At 34.2% G+C, this 18,645-nt stretch overlaps 1 protein-coding gene and 2 long non-coding RNA genes across 3 annotated transcripts in view; 2 read left to right on the plus strand and 1 right to left on the minus strand.

The window, feature by feature from the left end:
- Positions 1–294: 294 nt before the first annotated feature.
- LOC126626211 (uncharacterized) lies at positions 295–2,460 on the minus strand. Its single transcript, XR_007624641.1, has 4 exons — positions 2,367–2,460; positions 2,111–2,232; positions 1,289–1,347; positions 295–479 (listed from the first exon to the last, which is right to left on the minus strand). It is a non-coding gene; the product is annotated as an uncharacterized LOC126626211 (long non-coding RNA).
- An 8,743-nt stretch (positions 2,461–11,203) lies between these two features.
- LOC126626206 (transcription factor bHLH162-like) overlaps positions 11,204–18,645 on the plus strand; it is a 55,516-nt gene continuing 48,074 nt past the window's right edge. Inside the window, exon 1 of the mRNA XM_050295447.1 lies at positions 11,204–11,387. Coding sequence (XP_050151404.1) covers positions 11,250–11,387 — 138 coding nt within the window. The 5' untranslated portion in view covers positions 11,204–11,249. The remainder of the gene's footprint in view (positions 11,388–18,645) is intronic.
- Positions 14,322–16,033, plus strand: LOC126626209 (uncharacterized). The gene is made up of 2 exons (XR_007624639.1): positions 14,322–14,901; positions 15,666–16,033. It is a non-coding gene; the product is annotated as an uncharacterized LOC126626209 (long non-coding RNA).

The following is an 18,645-nucleotide window of genomic DNA, read 5'->3' on the forward strand; positions in this document are numbered from 1 at the left end:
TTTCTAAATTTGCATAAAATTAGACAACTTTAATTTAATCTTGTCATTTTCTTACCAAATGGAAATTGAAAGGGAACTATGGAGTAATTTACATTAAAACATAGGTAAATTATTTGGACATATGTGTTAGTAGTAAAATATTCCCAGTATATGTAATAATACATGCAAAATAATTTACCTACAAAATAAAAAAAATGTTATTTGATTCAATATTAATTTATCTACATTTGATATAATAAAATATAATTGAACATATATATTACTAAAATGTGCCCAATATATGTAATAATGACACACCCCGTCCCGAAGGAGGGCATGCTGGCCGTCACGTGAGAGTGACGTAACCATTTACACAGTTCGGAAGCTTTTAAAGAATACGATTACTAAGGTATAACACCCGAGGGTGAATCCTACTTTTGTGAATTCTGCCAGAACACCGCTGGATTCCTCGTGGCCACCAAAGCTCTGCTAGCTTGAACCTGGAGGGGCGCAAAACAAAATTGAGTGGGTTAGCAAAACAAAGCTTTTCGAAAATCTTTCATTTAAAACATTTCTAACCCCTCGCTGTAAAACCTGTATACTTTCCCAGAAAATAGCATAATAGCATAATACTTTTCATAAATCTCAAATCATCAATTTTTCTTAAAATCAGGATTTATGCCATGATAAAACTTTCGAAAACAGAATGACTGATGCATCAATGTAACAGGTGAAATGGTGAATTAACCGGAGACCCTGCAGTTGGTCCTGTACGGTTAATTCTATAGCTCAACATCCAATCCAACCGGAGTCACCTCGGTGACCTGTACGGTCTAACTCTGCACGTCACTCGGAACTACATATAGTAGTCTGTACGATGACAGGTGTATAAATACGCTTTAGTGCTTCTCACATCAATCATCAGCGCGCATATCTAAGGTCACCCACCAGTCGGAACCCCTCTAATGGTCTGTACGACTGGCATGTCGGAACCCTCACATGGTCTGTACGACATCCACCTACTTGGATCCAAGGCGAGCGTGCGGTGTGGTGAATAATAATATAAGCACTAACACCTAGGGGCAGGTTATGAGCTTTCAATGCAATTCATATAAAATAACTCATCTGAATAATAATAAAACTCACCTGTGCGTCCACCGCGTCAATTCATATATATATGCATCAATTATCAAACTAATTATCTCAACAATTGCATGCATGGCAAATTAATTCATAATTTTCATATAAACGCATTTTCTGGGAAAAACAGTTGTATATAGGTAATACGAAAACAAAACTGCCCACTCACCTGGAGTTCGCCCTACAACTTCCTAGCACAATACGCCAAGGCGTCATGACGATCGGCGCCTAAAACAATAATCAAATCCAACCTCAGAATTCATATCGATAGAATATATAACTTATATAAAATACGTCACTACGTAGTTCGATCCGGAAGATCTGCCACTCAGATTTTAAATCCATAACTTCCAGAGGTCCACAATATATTCCTAGGACAACATCCTAAAATTTCCTTACCATCCAACGGTCGGATCTCCGTCAATTAACAAAACCAAGTGACGGTTAACATTCTATATTATGGACTTACAACTCCAATTTCGGAAGATCCGCAAATCGGATTCCCAATCCGTAAGTTCCTATAATCCTCAAATATTACGCATTACAACACATCAAAGTTTGGTGACGATCCAACGGTCGGATCGTCAATTCACATTTTCACCTAAATGCGAAAACTATAAAACGTTATTTAAAGCACCTAACCAACAATTCTTAATAACTTCTCATACGGTGCTCAATTTGGGTATATAAATATACCACATTGACCTACTTGACGTCACGGATGTCGACAAATTATTAAAATAATTTTTTGATGTGGCACGCGCCCCCACGCGCCAGGGAAGGCACGGGTCCACGCACGCCCACGCACACCTTCTTCCTCGCGAGCTCGCCGGACTGGTTTTTCCGGTGGCCGGAAAACTGGGGAATTTTCAAATGCTTCGTTCTCCTTCGTTTCTCAACCATTTTCTTCGTATAATATATCAATTTGAAGCCCTCAACATGTAGAATCACAATATACTACTTTTAAGCTTCAAAAACAACTAAATCTCACCGGAAAAATCCAAGCAAAACCGGCCAAACTTAACCCTCGTGATCCCGACGTCCAAATCCTTCCAACGAAACATTCCGAGCTTCCTTGGGACCTCACTAAGCTCACTATAAGCTTAGAATTCCCTGAAACACAACATATTACGAGTGCATGAACAGTGACCAAAAATGAAGGTTCGGGTTTCACGTGATTCCGAGGGTTTCACTTCCTAAAACTAGTACCATTCAACTCAGAACGTCAAAAGGATGAAGAACCATACCTTAATAGCTTCGATCCGTGACGTTTGGGAGGTTTTTGGGTGATGCCGTACGTATGGGTGTGAGAGAGAGAGGGTGAACGGAGAGGAAGAGAGGGAGAAGCACGGGGAAGAGAGAAAGAAGGGTCCTGCGTGGTCCAACCAAAACCAAATCCTCCCCATCCATTTTTCTAAATCCCTAACCACAATATTTTACAACCCAATAAATTTAATCCAAACTTATAAAATTAATCCAAATAACGTCACACCCACGTACCTTAATACCCGCTAAGGGTAAATCCATCTTTTCACGTCCTCGATGAATAAAATCCCGGGACGGACTGTGACAAATAATGCATGTAAAATTATTTACCTACAAAATAAAGGTATGTAAGTTGATTAAAAAATAATATATCTACTACTTTTTGTTTATGAATTTTAATTTACCTATTGTTTTTTTTTGTACAAACATAATGTACCTACAATATATAATTCCTACTGAAACTAATATATATTTGCACATATATATATATATATATATATATATATTAGTAGTAAAATGTGCCTGGTATATGTAATAATGCTTTAAAAAAAATTACCTACAAAATAAAAGAATATTAATTGATTCTTGTTTTTTTGTTTTTTTTATCAAACAATATTATTTGATGCAAAATAACTGATTGTACAAAGGATTCTTTTTTTTTCATACAAAAAATGTGCCTATAATTGTTTATAAATATGGGTATATTAATATATATATATATATATATATATGTTAATAACATTTATGAAACAAAAAAAGTAAAATTTCCATATGGGGTTAATTGCTAATCATAATTAGGGTGAGTAATAATATTTATTAACATATTAGGGTTTTGTGGCATAAGTTGTAAATATGTTGTAATAATTGGTTATATATTTATCTACATAGTAGTCTATTTGAAATTTGGGTTTTATTTGAATGTTTAATATTAATTGGGTTTTTGTTTGAAAAATAGGAATTTCAAGGGTTTTTCTCAAGGGGTGTGATATCCACACACCCCATTTTACTTCTCACACACCCTTTTCATTTTCGGCCATCGGATTGGATGAATTAAAGAAGATCAACGGATAGAAATTAACAAGGGGTGTGTGAGAAGTAATTTGGGGTGTGTGGATAGCACAACCCTTTCTCAAAAGATCCCATTTTTTTTTTATAACTCCACCCTTTTTGTACTTGTTACTGGTATTATGTATAGCTTCAATGGCAATACATTAACCATAATGATATACGATGATATGTTTGAAGTTGGGAGATAATGAGTGGTCTTTGTATTTTTAAAATAGTTGAAAACGTTTTTAGTGAAAATGTTTCTAAACCAATCCTTAGTAAAAATATAAGTAAATCATTTAAAATCATTTAAAGTGCTTCCTAGAAGAAACACATAATTGGTGCTTCTTGCAGAAAGAACTTCAAGTGCTTTTGGAACCCAAAAATATTTTCTCTAAAAGCGCTTTCATTCATTATAAAAACACTTCGAAACGAGCCACCATTATTTAACCAATGGATCTGCTACACAGCTAATGAGGAAAACCAAAGACCACCCATTATCTCCCAACTTCAAACATAGCATTGTATATCATTCTGGATAATGTATTGCCATTGAAGCTATACATAATACTAGTAACAAGTACAAAAAAGGTGGAGTTATAAAAAAATTTCTAGCTCCACTCTTGAGTACAAATACATAATCCCTACCAACATCAAGTCGATCAAAGGGTCTAAATTTTAGTCAAAATGGTCTATGAGATTGGCAATACTCCTCACTTTGGTCTCTGATATTTGAAATCAATAGAAGTGGTCCATGAGTTTGTCAATTATCAATCATTTTGGTCATTCCATGAATTTTTTTTAAAACAAGGACCAAAATGATGAAAATAACAAAAATACCCTCAATTTACACTAGTAGAATTTTGTGAAGGAGGAGTTGGACGTTTGTGAAGGGGAGAAAGAGGATTTAGCTTTTTACACAAAAGCAAGACATTAGCTCTTTACACAAAAGCAAGACACCAATCTCAGCTTAAAAGACACCAAAAATAAAAAGACACCAATCTCAAATTTGAAGGTCACTAGTATTAGTGGCATTAACTAAAAAGACACCAAAAAAAGCCAAGAGTGCTATCTTTATGTCTATAGTCACCAATTGTAAATAGTGTGCAGATATTGGTGTCATATAGCCATAATTATAGTAGTGTTAATAAATAAGAAGCCAAAATAATTAACAAAAAATTGAGGGTATTTTTGTCATTTTGATCCTTATTAATGGAAAATTTTCACGAAAGGATAACATATTCAATGTGGTCGTAACCGAAATTTGATTTTCCAGATGCGATGTTGAAACTGTGGGCAATTAGTTTAAGGTGTTTTTCAAACAATATTCAACCCGTTTAAAAGTCTACATGGCTCATGTTACACCCAACCCCCAAATATTTGTATAATTTTGTAAGTTCCCTAAAATTTTAATGAAATTTCATTTTGGGCCCCTAACTTGACTAAATCTGGACCCTTTATCTAGATTCCTAAACTCCCTCAAACTGCCACGTGGCAGCACCCCAACAATCCTCACCTTTCTTTCTTTGTCCCCTACCTCGTGACTTCTTATTCTTCTTCTTTCTGTCTCTGCTCTCTCTCCATTTTCTCTCTCTCTCGAAACCCTCATCTCTCCATCTTTCACCGAGACACGTGCATACACCTAGTTGCATTCCCTGCTCGAGGAAGACACAACCATTATCATCATCAACCTCGTTCTTCTCACTCTCTCTCGTCGCCGCGATGAACGAGAAAACCCAGAAAACGAACTCCGGCGAGATTCCATCATTTTTCCGATTAGGTAAGCATCGGGTATCCTTTTATCCATTATAGATTGATGTTTGGATGTGGTTTAGTGATTCTATCTCGTTATTTTCAAGGTTTAGACCGAAATCAACTCGGGAGAAAGCTCACTCAAGTCCGGCGAGCCCGTGAGTGTCAAGGAATTTTCCGTTCATCTCCGGCCGTTCTACGGCAAAAGAAAGGTATAAAATTGCTCATCTCGTCTTGTGCTTCATTTTGGTACCTAGATCGGAGTCCAAGGTCATTGTTTGCAGTCAGCCGGAGCTGGGAAAGCTCCGGCGTTCTTCTTCGGTGCACCCAGGCCTTTCAGGCCGTTTCTAAGGCTCACGGGCCTTAGGCCCGTTGTGAACCAAGCCCAAAACTCTTTCCCTTTCAGTTTTTATTTTTATTATTAATTGTTTTAAAACCCAAAGGCCTTTGGGCCATTTTGTTTAGGGTCGGTGGCTCGTTGACCCAACCCAAAATCTTTTTAGGTTAATTTAACTGTTGTTTTAAAATAGGACCATTTGGGCCATTTTCTGTTAAGGGCTTGAGCACAATCCCCCTAAACCCTTTCAGACAGGGCTTTAGGCCTTGTGAGGATTAGGGCCTTTGGCCCGTTTACCCTTTTGAACCTTAAAAACCCTTTAGACCCAAAACCCTTAGGGCCCAATCGGCCCAACCCAAATCCAAGCCCAGTCTGACCTTTGACCGTTGACTTAGTCAACGGTCAGCGTTTCCTTTGATTTTGACCGGTCAACCGTCATCGTTGACTTTTAGGGTTGACTTTCCGGGGTTTCGTCTGAGACCTCTCCTAGGCTAATTTCGACGTCCTGGACCCGTGTTTGAAGTCTGTTTTCCCAAATTCAATCGTTTGAATAGAGTTTGACTAAAGGTACTCCTTTATGTGAATATGTGCAATTATTAGCGGTGATTCCGTTATTCCTTTTTGGTACAGCTTTGCACCATCGGTGTACGGTGAATGGACCCCTTCAAAAGCATGTTTTAATAGTAGAAATGCATACATGAAAAGCATGATTTAATGATTATGTTTTATGAAATGTTTTGTGAGATAACATGCTTACTGAGGCTAGATTGAATTATTACTATTTTTCCTATAACCCATGTGCTTATAGAATATTTGATGGATGACGATATGATATTTAGAACATGTTTAGAACACTTCTTTATAGTATAGATGATGAATGACTTTATACTATGAAGTTGCTTTTCAATATAAATATGTTCAATGATTTTGTACTTACCTAGTGGTCCTTTCTGCTACGGGACGTATGGATAGATTCCGGTCCATCCCGGGCGACAGTTTGATGTTGGCATAGGGCATGGTGTGTGTTTCCTCTGGCTATTTAGCACAGGGACGGGGAGCCGGCATGAGGCCTAAAGTGTATTTTCCTCTGACTATCTGCTCAGAGACGGGGAGCCGGCATGGGACTTGGGGGTTATCGGACAATACACTAGTGTTTATTATATATACAAGTTATGATTTTGAGACATTGCACGACATGCTAGGTTTTGGAAAACCAACGTTTATCATTTTATATGTGTTTTCATAAAACCTGTGGGTTAGTATGTTGATAACTGTCATATATATATATATATATATATATATATATATATATATATATCAACTTGGTCCACTCACGTTTGTTTTGCGCTCCCTTCAGGACCTATGAATGAGGATTATGACATGAGCTACGAGGCATTTCCCTACCAGTGATTTAGTGCTATATCTTCTCTGCTTCGACATCTATTGTAATAGCACTTCTCTATCTTAAGTTCCGCTTGTACTCTGTATTAGACGTATGCTCTGAACTTATGTGTATGACCATAATTTTATTAATTAGCAGTTGAACTTTAGTATTGTGTTATTAGTTCCTATTGCCTGTTTTAGCATATTTCTCAGCTTTTGCTTAAATTAAATAGCTTTCGTCACCCTTCGGGTGTCGGCCAGCACGTGACCATCCCGATGTCCTGAGGACATCGGGGTTGGGGCGTGTCAGCTCAAGTTTGAACGCGGTGGACGCAGTTGTTAATACATTGGATATGGACTATACCCAGGGGAACTGAATGGAGTAATGTCTCTAAGCCCCGACTCATTCACTATTCAATTTTTTTCGAAAAAAATATTTCACTATTTAGATTACACAAACTGGTGCAAGTACGATTCAGTTCCATTACTCACCATATATATATATATATATATACAGATTGCTTAAGGGAAGGGATCCCCATTTTTTGAAAAAAATGGGGATTAGGTGTGGGGCCCACTCCACATCGAATTTCAACGATCCGAACCGTCTATTTTGTTAGTCTCGATTCATAGATCATCCTTGCAAAATATTAGCTAAATCGGAAATGTTTAAGACATCTAATTGGGTTCAAGGAAATGAACGAATATTTTGTTATATAAGAAAAAATGAAATTTAATCTTGATAATTAAATAGGCAAACGGTTTCGGATTGAATTGAATTTTTGCAAGGATGATCTATGAATCGAGACTAACAAAATAGACGGTTCGGATCGTTGAAATTCGATGTGGAGTGGGCCCCACACCTAATCCCCATTTTTTTTTAAAAATGGGGATCCCTTCCTTTAAGCAATCTGTATATATATATATGTATGAAATCATTTGTTACATTGATACGTTTAAAATATCAGTGTGGTTTTTTTTTTCTTTTTTTTTTTTTAAATACCATCGTCCTTTTTGCACTCACAATTCAATAAAAAATTTGGTCTAAAAACATTAAAAACCAAACATCTATATATATATATATATATATATAGAATTTGGTCGGCTAAATCTAAGTATCTCTAAGATATAAAAAGTAATGTCACTTAGTATTATGATCTACTAGTATTCCTCTTTACTTATAAGTGAGCGGTCTTAGGTTTAGTTCTCGCCAAAGGCAAAGTTGAACCATATTATTATGGCAAGCTCATTGTAAAGTTTAGCTCACTCCCCCACCCCTTAGATCATCTCCAATCCTAGGGTTGAAACCTAAAATTTTTAACCCAGAAAATTTGATTTTAACCCAGAAATAGTTTTTCTCCTCCAACCTTTATGGGTTACAATTTTAGCATGAAACTATTAAAGAATGAATTTAGGATAATTTTTTTTCTTAAAGTAAATTAAAAAAAATTATGTAGACTATCCTAATTTAATTTTATGAACATTTTAACCTAAAAATATTTAGAATCCGATAAATACTGAAAAATCACTAAAGCGACACCATGAAATTCGTGGAACACTATGAAATTAAGAATATGAAACACATAAAATATTTTTTTTCAATTACTTTTGCCTTTGGATTTAAATTTGGACCTTTAAATCTTTTTTTTTACTGTTAGATTTGATCATATTAGATCTTAGCCGTTGGATTCGATGAATTTATAAATATAAAACTAAAAAAAATACACATATATGGTAGACCAGCCTAAAATTTGAATTTTGAGCAAAGTGGGGTAAGTTTAGAACCTAAAATTTGAGTTTTGGATTAGAGTAAGTTTTAATGTAGATATTATTGTTTGTTAAAAAGAAAAAAAGAAGTATAAACAGTGATACACAAATAACCAATTACATATAGTAACTAAACTCAATGTTATTTAAGACACTAATTTCATCCTTGCACTTCGTCATTTGAAAGGTAAGTCAGAATATATATTTTTAAACCAAGCTTGTTAAGGAAGTCAATCTTAAATATTTTATTTCTAGTGGAGTTAAAACTGATATATGTGAATGTTAAACTAATCATATAACACCATAATATGTCGTCCAAATTGAAATTGAGTGGGATCATAACAAAACCAACTTCTAGATCATAACAAAACCACTTCTAGATCATAACAAAATTAAGACTTTTTGCATGAATTGATAATCAAAAACAAGGTTTGCAGAATATGGGCTTAATAAAATTGGCTAGAGAAATGTGTTTTTTGCTCTCCATTTAAGTTCCCTTCTCATAGTATAGAAATTTAGAGCCTATAATAATTTTGTTTTCACTTTTTGGTTTCAATTTTTTTATTAACCTTGAAAGTTGTTTGGTAAATCCTTTCTTTTAAGCAAGGAGTCTTGTAGATTTCGTCGTTTGTTTCGAAACCATATATTATGGGCCTAAAATTGTAACACAGAACTAAAACTACGTTAATTTTGAACAATTTAAAAAGTCCAAAACATCGACTTTCGGAATATGGCAGCAACAAATATATTAAAGTAATAATCTATAAGAAATAACCTCAAGTCATAACAAATTATGGTCCTAAGTTGGGACCAGTTATGTATAGAAATAAACTCCATATTGTAATAAGATATAATTTTTCTTGATTCCATCTAAAGAAACACACATCCACATAGTTATAATTTTTGCTTCCAGTTGGGGTTTGAATCTTTCTTTTTGCACAATCAACACTAATAATTTTAGTTAACTGATTTTCATATTGACCTTGGGTGGACATGACTGATTTGATAGAGAAAAAATGAAATGTATTCAACACCCTTTATATACACAATGGGGCATTGGGCATTAAAGAACAACGCTTTGGAGTACAAGTAAATAAAGTACATATGTATAAGAAATAAAATACTTGGGTACCTACGAAATCCTATTTAGAATATCCAACATTTGTGAAGAATAAATAAGTTAGTAAATAATATTTTTAAACTACACCTATTTCAGTAATAACCTTTCCAAAAGTTATAAAATTTGTTCGCTCCCAGCTTTGTGGGCTTTACTACATAACATATTAATGCGTGAATTACCCATCTCTCCCATCACATTTTTTTTAGGGAGACTTTGGATGCGGTCCCTAGTTATGAATAATGTTTGACTGAAACTTTGTTGGTTTTCAATTTTTGATCCAAGTCCCTAAAATTAATTGATAATTTATTTCTATGTACGTTACTATATTTTTTAAATTAAAAATTAAAATTTATAGTTGTTTATAGTAATGAGATTTTAAATAAAAAACATAATTTGTGGGATTAAAAATATTAAAATATAAATATACTATTGTGTGTGTGTGTGTAAACATGGGTACATTCATAAAAAATAACCAAAAAATTATTGTATCAAAACATGGGTACATTCTTCAAAATGGGTACATTTAGCAAAAATAAAAATGGGTACAAATAAATAAAAAAATATGGGTACAATACAAATAAAACTTTAAAAAATATGGGCACAAAAAGAAATTAATATATGGGTACAAATTAAAATTGAAAGGAAAATTGGTACAAATTAAAAAAGGGTTGCAAATTAAAAATGGGTACAAACTAAAAATAAAAATATATGATAAAAAATTTAGCCATAAATATAAATATACTAATTGTAACATTTTTAATATTAAATGAATATATTTAGAAATAAAAAATATTTTATTATTGAAATAATTAATGATATTATTAATACAAAGGACCTTGATCAAAAATTGAAAAGTAATAAGGTTTTAATCAATAGAGTAGTAAAAATAAGGATGAAAACCTAATTACTCCTTTTTTTTATTGATCGCCATTCGTTTAATTTATTGATAAAATAACCCAATTTCTAAGCTACCGTATTAGAAAAGACAATCAAAAACCTAATTTGGAAGCAAAATACAATAATCTAAGGTATTTTGTTTGTGAATGCAAAACCAAAGTCGTTTCTAATTTGAAAACCACCCTTGAATAGTGGAGACACAGGAATGTATATAACATGAAAAGTAGACGCTGGAGGCGAGGGTTTCTCAGATCCAACGGCTTCACATGAATATATGCTAGGGCGGGCCCCCGTTTCATATGGAGGCTAATGGCATTCGAAGGTTCACAGTAGGATTCCCTTCACTCGTTTTTGCTTATTTCGGTTGGGCACGAAGCTTCAACTATATATAAGCGTACAAGTTTCAGTCAAGCTCCTCCTTCTTTCCAAACCCTGTCCCTTAATTTGCTCTCTATTTCTTGCTTTTCATGCTTGCTTAGATTTTGGGTTTTGTGGGCTTTGTTTCTTTTTAGAGAGAGAGAGAGAGAGAGAGAGAGAGAGAGAGAGAGAGAGAGAGAGAGGATGGAGCGTAGCAGTGAGTCTTCTTCCAAACCGGACAGGAAGACAGTGGAGAGAAACAGAAGAATTCAAATGAAAAGTCTCTGCTTCAAGCTTGCTTCACTTGTCCCTCCCCAACACTTCAAAACCACCAACTCCAAGGTACATATGGATCATTGGGAAATTTTATTAGAACCCCTTTTCTTTTTATCTCTACACCTAGCTTAAATTCTAGATATAAATTGTGTATTAATTTTACTCTATGTAATTTTGGTTACAAATTAGGGGTTGGTTATTGTAAAAGGAGGTAGAGATCAGAAACAGTCAATTAATATATATATATATAAGCAAAACCATAAACGGGACGGAAATGAAAATGAAGATTGTGTATTGTGACAAGATTAGTTTCAAGGAAATGAATTGTGTGTGTCAGAGAGAGAGAGCGCAGCAGCAACATGTATGTATTAGGTTTTTCTTTTCTTTCCAAAACGTATGTATTAGTTAAGTCAAAAACATATTCCTAGTCCAACTTACTTAGATTGAGTTGTATAAAAATAGGCCAAATTGGATAAATGATCCATGTGGTCATAAGGTATTAGGAAAATAGCTCATGTGCTAAAAAAACTCGGATTTAGACCCCTGTGGTGTACTCCGTTAGCAAATTTAGCTCAAAAGTGATTTTTTTGTTAACTATCTTTTAATACATGGATAAAATTATACTTTGACATGTGTACCTTCTTCTTCTCTCCCCTTCTTCTTCACAGCCCACCAAAGAAAAACACGAATCAGATAAACTTTCCCATCATCTTCCAGATCCAAGGAAAACCTTAAAATTGTTCATCTTACACACTGAACCTCAATTTAATTGGAAAACAAAAGTTACCCAAATTATTAATCAAAGTCACACGCACACATATGTTCTATAGAAACGAGCTAATAATTTGATTAAGTTTACTAAATCAGAAACAAAGACAGAACAAAATCAATCCCATAAACTTTATCCCCCCTCTAAATTGTTTGATTGATCATTCTCTACTTTCTTGGACTTTCTAGGCAACCAAACAGGAAGATAGAAAATTTCACATCTAATATATTACACCTCTGCGAAAGCGGAGATTTCCTCCATTACATACACCAATTTGAGAACAAAACACCTCAAAATACCGTAATTGTTCAAATAAAAAAAACCCAAGCTGAGATGGCTTCGATTTCCTCGGAAGTCGCCCAAAATCGCATCAGAATCAAAGGTTCAAAAAAACCCCAATTGTGGAAAACTCACATAAGCGCACCCATGGAGACACGGTGGCCGCCATGGTTGCGGTGGTAGCTCTATGGAAAACTGAAAATGGTCTCTCTTTTTTCTCTTGTGCGAAGTGAGTTTGGGGGTTGCGTAGGGGAGATGTAGGAAGAAGAAAGTGCACACGTCAAAGTACAATTTTACCCATGTATTAACCGATAGTTAACGGAAAAATCACTTTTGGACTAAATTTGCTAACGGGGTACATCACAGGGGTTTAAATCTTAATTTTTCTAGCACACGTGCTATCTTCCGAATACCTTATGACCACATGGATCATTTATCCGATTTAGCCATAAATATACTTTAGTTCTCTATATAATTGATTGATCTGGTGAAATATACGAATATTGGAGCGTTCGACTTCCGTCGTTCTCTCAAGAGTTTTGCCCTATTTTTGGTTTTCTTCATATTGTTCTACAGGGACCATCAATGGAGGGACTGCTTCTTAGTTTTTTATTTTTTTGAATAATTAATTTTGTTGGGGTGTAAACAGAAATTATATTGGATTGGGTTTTCACAAGTGAGGATAATTTAGGAATTAATATTAGATGTAAAAAGATAATGATAGATAAACCACTAAGAATTTAGGTGAAGAAAGTACGTTGGGAGTAGAGATATAAAACATGGGTTCGAATAAAATTTCTCTATATCATTTAGGACATGTTAGTTTGTTAGTCTGAATTCAATAATCTAGTAACGTAACATATATCAAATATTTAGGACGAGAGAACGCTACTCCTTAACTAAATATATTTCAATAAAAATCAAATTTCATTATCGGCTTTATTAATTGCAATATGCCTTTCTCCCATTGATCAGGATACCGTGTCACAGCAAAATCAGCTTGATACTGCGGCATCCTATATAAAGCAACTGAGAGAGAGAATAGAGAATTTGGAGAGGAAGGAGAAAGCAATGAGGTCACAATTAGGCAGTTCTAATTCTGACATTGGTGCTATTGCTGCCGAAAATGCTGTAATGAAGGGATCAAGATTACCAGTTCTTGAATTAAGAGACTCGGGTTCCTGCATAGAAGTTATGCTGATTAGTGGGTTGAATAAGAACTTCATGTTTTATGAAGTCATCCGTGTTCTTGAGGAACAAGGAGCTGAAGTTGTCAGCGCTAACTTTTCCACTGTAGGCAATAAAGTTTTCCACTCGGTGCGTGCTCAGGTACTAAAACAATCATCCGAGAAGCTAATATCGTCTAATCCTTTATTTTAATCTAAAAAAAATGTACTAAAACAATTAAGGTCATTATGAAACGGACTTACCAATTTTATTTTTGATGCTTCTTTGTAGGTCAAAATTTCTAGAGTTGGAGTAGACACTTCAACGGTATGGCAGAGACTACAGTATTTATTGTACCGAGTAGCTAGCTAGCTAGCTTTACCTCTTGAAAACTGAAGGGTTACAAATAATGTTTTAGCAACTGCGTCATGAAAGAGCTCCGGAAGGAGAGGCTTAATTAGGATACAGAAACTGATGTTCCCTGTTTCCTGGGCGAGCCATTGAGTTAATAATAAACGAATCTATTAATATATACAGATGTGATCTGGTGTTAACTTTTTGTTTATTGTCCCTTTTCTAAATTGGTCTCAAAGTATTGATTCTTGACCATCTTTTTAGAAAATTCAATATATACTAAAACCCAAATATATATAACTGATTTACTGTTCATAAGCACAGTGTGCTTCCTATTTTGTCCCAATTAATTTTGCTTTATTACGTTTCTGCCACTGTCTGAGAAAATATATATACAGTTTTTTTTTTTTTTTTTTTTTTTTTTTAATTCTTCTTCCCTCTTTCCTCTCACGCTGCCGTGTTGCGACGCACCGTTCATTCTCTTCGACAGCAGAGCACGAAAACTCAGTTTTCCTCCTTTCCCTCTTTGTTCCTGCTCACTTCAATTCGAACCAAAAAGGTCCCTACCGAGTCCGGAGGGCTCCTCCGTATCTCTCCCTGCTCTTTGCTACCCCCAACCCTAGAATCCAAATTTCACGAGCCACTTCGCTCGAGATCGTTCCAATTTTTGAATGAGAAACCCAAAACTCACTCACTCGATAGCCTTTTCAACTCGATCTCAATCTTCAAATCCATTGGTTTTGGTTAGCATGAAACATTAGATCCCGAACCCTCGAACCCAGTTTGGGTTCGACATTCCCGACGGCTTTCATAAATTTTCCGGTCGCGGCCGGCCCTGCAACCACATCTATTCGACTCAGAAAAGTCCCAACAACAACATTAGAGAGGTGAAGGTTTGAAGAAGATTGAAGCTCAATACGTAACCCAGATTCCGACGAGGTTTTCCGACGAATCCGCCAGCTTCCCTGTATTTTTTGAGGCCCTCACAGTCATCCAATCACCAAATCTTAGGTATATTTTGATTCTACGCCTATTGGGTCTATAGATTGTGATTTATGTCAAAATTTCGGTTAATAGATTCTTCAACTTTGATTTGAATCAAATTTTGGGTCTTCATGTTGTAATTGATGTTAAAATTCTAAAATTTTGACAATCTTTATTTGATTCATCAAATTTTGCACTATAAATGATGTAAGAGTTAGTCTTCAAGGGTTTAAGAGAAGGGTGGTTTTACAGGAGTTTACATCTGCTATAGTAAATATGAAATTATATTACTAATTAAATTTCATATCTAACAAAACAAGAAAAATATCATAAGATAAATCGTAATATTAGTAAATTGGTTGACTACAATTGTTAGTGTCTGTAGCAATCCTACGCGATTTTTTTTATGCCCTCAAAATACAATTTTGCCATGTCTACCACTTGCATTATACAGAAAAGACTTAAAATTTTCACTTTTATACCGAATTAAGTACTCCAATGTTTTCTAATGCAGACGTATGTGGCGTTTAGGAAACTAGAGTTTCTGGGGTTTGAATATTTTCCAATTTTAGCTTATCCTTGAGTAGAGAATTTTGATGAATTTTTCCCTTCGCTATTTTGTGTTTTCATGTCCAAATAATTCTATAAATTTGGTTCCCTTATGGCTCGGATATGCATCCAATCATTGTTTGGAATTTGGTTTTTACTGCAAATTTGGAATTTGGTGTTTATATCATTTGATTTTCTCTGATTTTTTACGTGTATTTGTGGTGACGGGGGACGAATTCTAGGATGGAGGTGTAAGGATTTGGAAGAATAAGATGTTTATGATGAGAATAGAAGAGTTGCCACAATGCTTGAGGTTGCCAATCCCAAGAGTTGTAGCTGGTTCAATCCGAAGAAGGGTTAATATTTTTACAAAATAAGTTCCAATTCCTTAGTGGTTTGGCTTTACAGTAAATACCAAGTGAATTTTTCATTTGGTAGATTTTTTTAATGCAGTTCATTAACTTGGTAGATTTATGTTGTTTATAGAATACATATGAGTTTTCATGGTTATCAATCGTTCAATACCTCTATATGGTTACAGAGGGTTGAAGGTAATCTTTATACATTTTGTAAATAGCACTACCTAGCTATGGCATATCAGCGTTCTCAATTTTCGCATATGATATATGTACATAAACACTATTCTTTAGCACATGCTTTTTCAAAATTTTCTACATGTTTAACAAAGTTTTGTAACCCGCGGCATCACGCGGGTTTAGCTGCTTGTAATTAGATAATTTCATGTTTATACACAAGATTACACATAGAGGGTGTTGAATCCTTAATGATGCTACAACAGCATAATATTCTCTCTCATGGAATAAGGATTAATTAATGGTCATAAACAAGTTTCAAACTCGCATCTATATATAGTCATTGCCTTACATTAATAGAGGAAGTGAAGGTTAGGGTTTTGAGAGGAGGAACGTGGTTGGAGAGAAGAAAGGAGAGCTAGCTAGGGTTTTGGGTTTGTGCAGCAGAGAGGCAAACCTATACCATGTAGTGTGTAACCGTGGTGCAAACGTCCATTATCTATATACAAAGGGAGCACCTAAAATGGTGAAGCATTCAAATACCATATATTGTCCCTCAAGAATTAAAAAATTGCAATTGAATTAAAAAGAGTTAGCCAAAGGCGAATTTGAACCATATTATTGCTAACCCATTATGAGACTTAGCCTACTCCCTCACCCTCATAGTGTAGATAATATTGCTTGTTAAAAAAAATTAAAAATTCAACACATTTTGATTTTGGATGATTTAAACTTTAAAAATTTAGGAAAAAAATAACAAAAATAGAAAACCCTCATTAGTGGGTGGTTTATGATTGACTTCCAATTTATTTTCCTATAATTTTTTAATAAAATATAGAAATATATAACTTAAATTTGCAAATTTATTTTGTTAAAAAAAAACTTTAATTTAACGTAAAAAAGAAGTGAGTGATCAAGAGGTTAGTATATAATTAAGCAAGACTAGAATTAGTAGGGTTCTAGCAGCGATACTTATGACCAGATTTTAGTAGGGAGAGAGAAACAAACATAGAACCTCGAGTGCCAAAGTAATTTTTTTTAGGGAAGTTTAACGAAAAGCACCCAGTACTGTTCATTTTAACAAAAAACCACATTTTTACACTAAAAAGTCAATCCTGGTACTATTCACTTTACCCTTTATTTTGTCCTTATCATTAAAACTCAAAGTTTTCAAGCCCTTTTCATTAGTTTTCCTTTTTTTTAACTACTTGAACTACAAATCCCTTGCATACCCCATATAATACTTGAAAACAATATTATATTGGGGTTTATGTATCTCACTTTTTTTTTTTTTTGTAATCTGAGACAACAATTACGGCGTGCTTAATGTGACCTCAACATAAGATGATAATTAATGAATTCCTCATGCTCTTGATTTAATTTTACATACAACCAATCATTTTAGTACCCTGCTTAGTTACAAGCCCACTACAAAGCTCGACATCTACCACTATTATTATTATTATTATTTTTCTAGTTATATAGTTTATGTATAACTAATCAGTTTTAATGTGCTAAATAATCATATGAAAAAGTGTTTATTTCCCTGTCTACCGTTAGGTTAACTATTTTTCTGCAACTATATTTATTATGGGGTAGACTCCCGATTTAGTGCATGTATAAATTCAATAAAACTGCTAATTTCATCCCTACTATCCTATTCAAAATTATTTTATCTATTTTTTCATCAACTTAAGCCACATGATACATTTTAGAAGGTAACCCTCCTTTTCTTGATTAGAAGCCCTTAACGTTCCATATAGGTTGCAAAACTAACACCTAATTTACTCTCCAAAGTTAACTCCATACACAATATCTTTGAGAAAACAAAGTCCTTGGACTCATGTAAAACTATCAATCTACTCTTCAAAATGTATCACATGCTAGTCATGTGACTTAAATTAACGAAAATTTAAATAGAATAGCTTAGTGTAAGGATTAATTTTTCGTATAAATAATTTAGTGACCTAATTTTCACTCAGTTAATCATTTAAAAAGTAAATCAGCAGTTCACACTTTATTTTATATATATATATACACACACACACACATAGTTTTGTACGTCTAAGTGTATAACTAGTTTGTGTTTACCCTCCTAGCTAATACTACCTCAGCTGCATTCCTGATTTGTAGAGAAAAATTACAGATGTCCAATATAACCCAAACACTTTATTTTCCAATATTTTTTTCTCAAAAAAAAAAAAAAAGAAGAAAACTGATAAGTGAAGCGTTTATCTTTTATTATATAAAAATATGAAAATAATAATGAAATTCTGACACGTGTTTCAACTGTCATCAAATTCTTCACTTATCTCTCAGATATCTACTGAGAGTCAAATATAACAACAAATAGTTTTGCTTCAGTAAGATATATATACACGTGTTTCAGCTGTCATCAAAGTGTATGCATGACCGATAATGCATGTGTATGTGGATAAAATTTTGAATAATATTCATGGTATGATGGGATATATCGAGAATCTGCAGAAAGTCTTGTATACGGCAGCATGAATGTTGAATAGTTAGGCTAATTTTGGATATGAGTCAAATCATATAACACGCTTAGCTTCAGGATTTTTTTTTCAGCTGATCGATGCAGCCGAAATTTGAATTAACAAAGAGATATCACATTACAGATTGAGACGTATGGTTATTGGCTAGTGTGATTCACATCAAAGATTGCATAATT

The sequence above is a fragment of the Malus sylvestris genome, chromosome 6 (genome assembly GCF_916048215.2).
Source record: "Malus sylvestris chromosome 6, drMalSylv7.2, whole genome shotgun sequence".
NCBI lineage: Eukaryota > Viridiplantae > Streptophyta > Magnoliopsida > Rosales > Rosaceae > Malus > Malus sylvestris.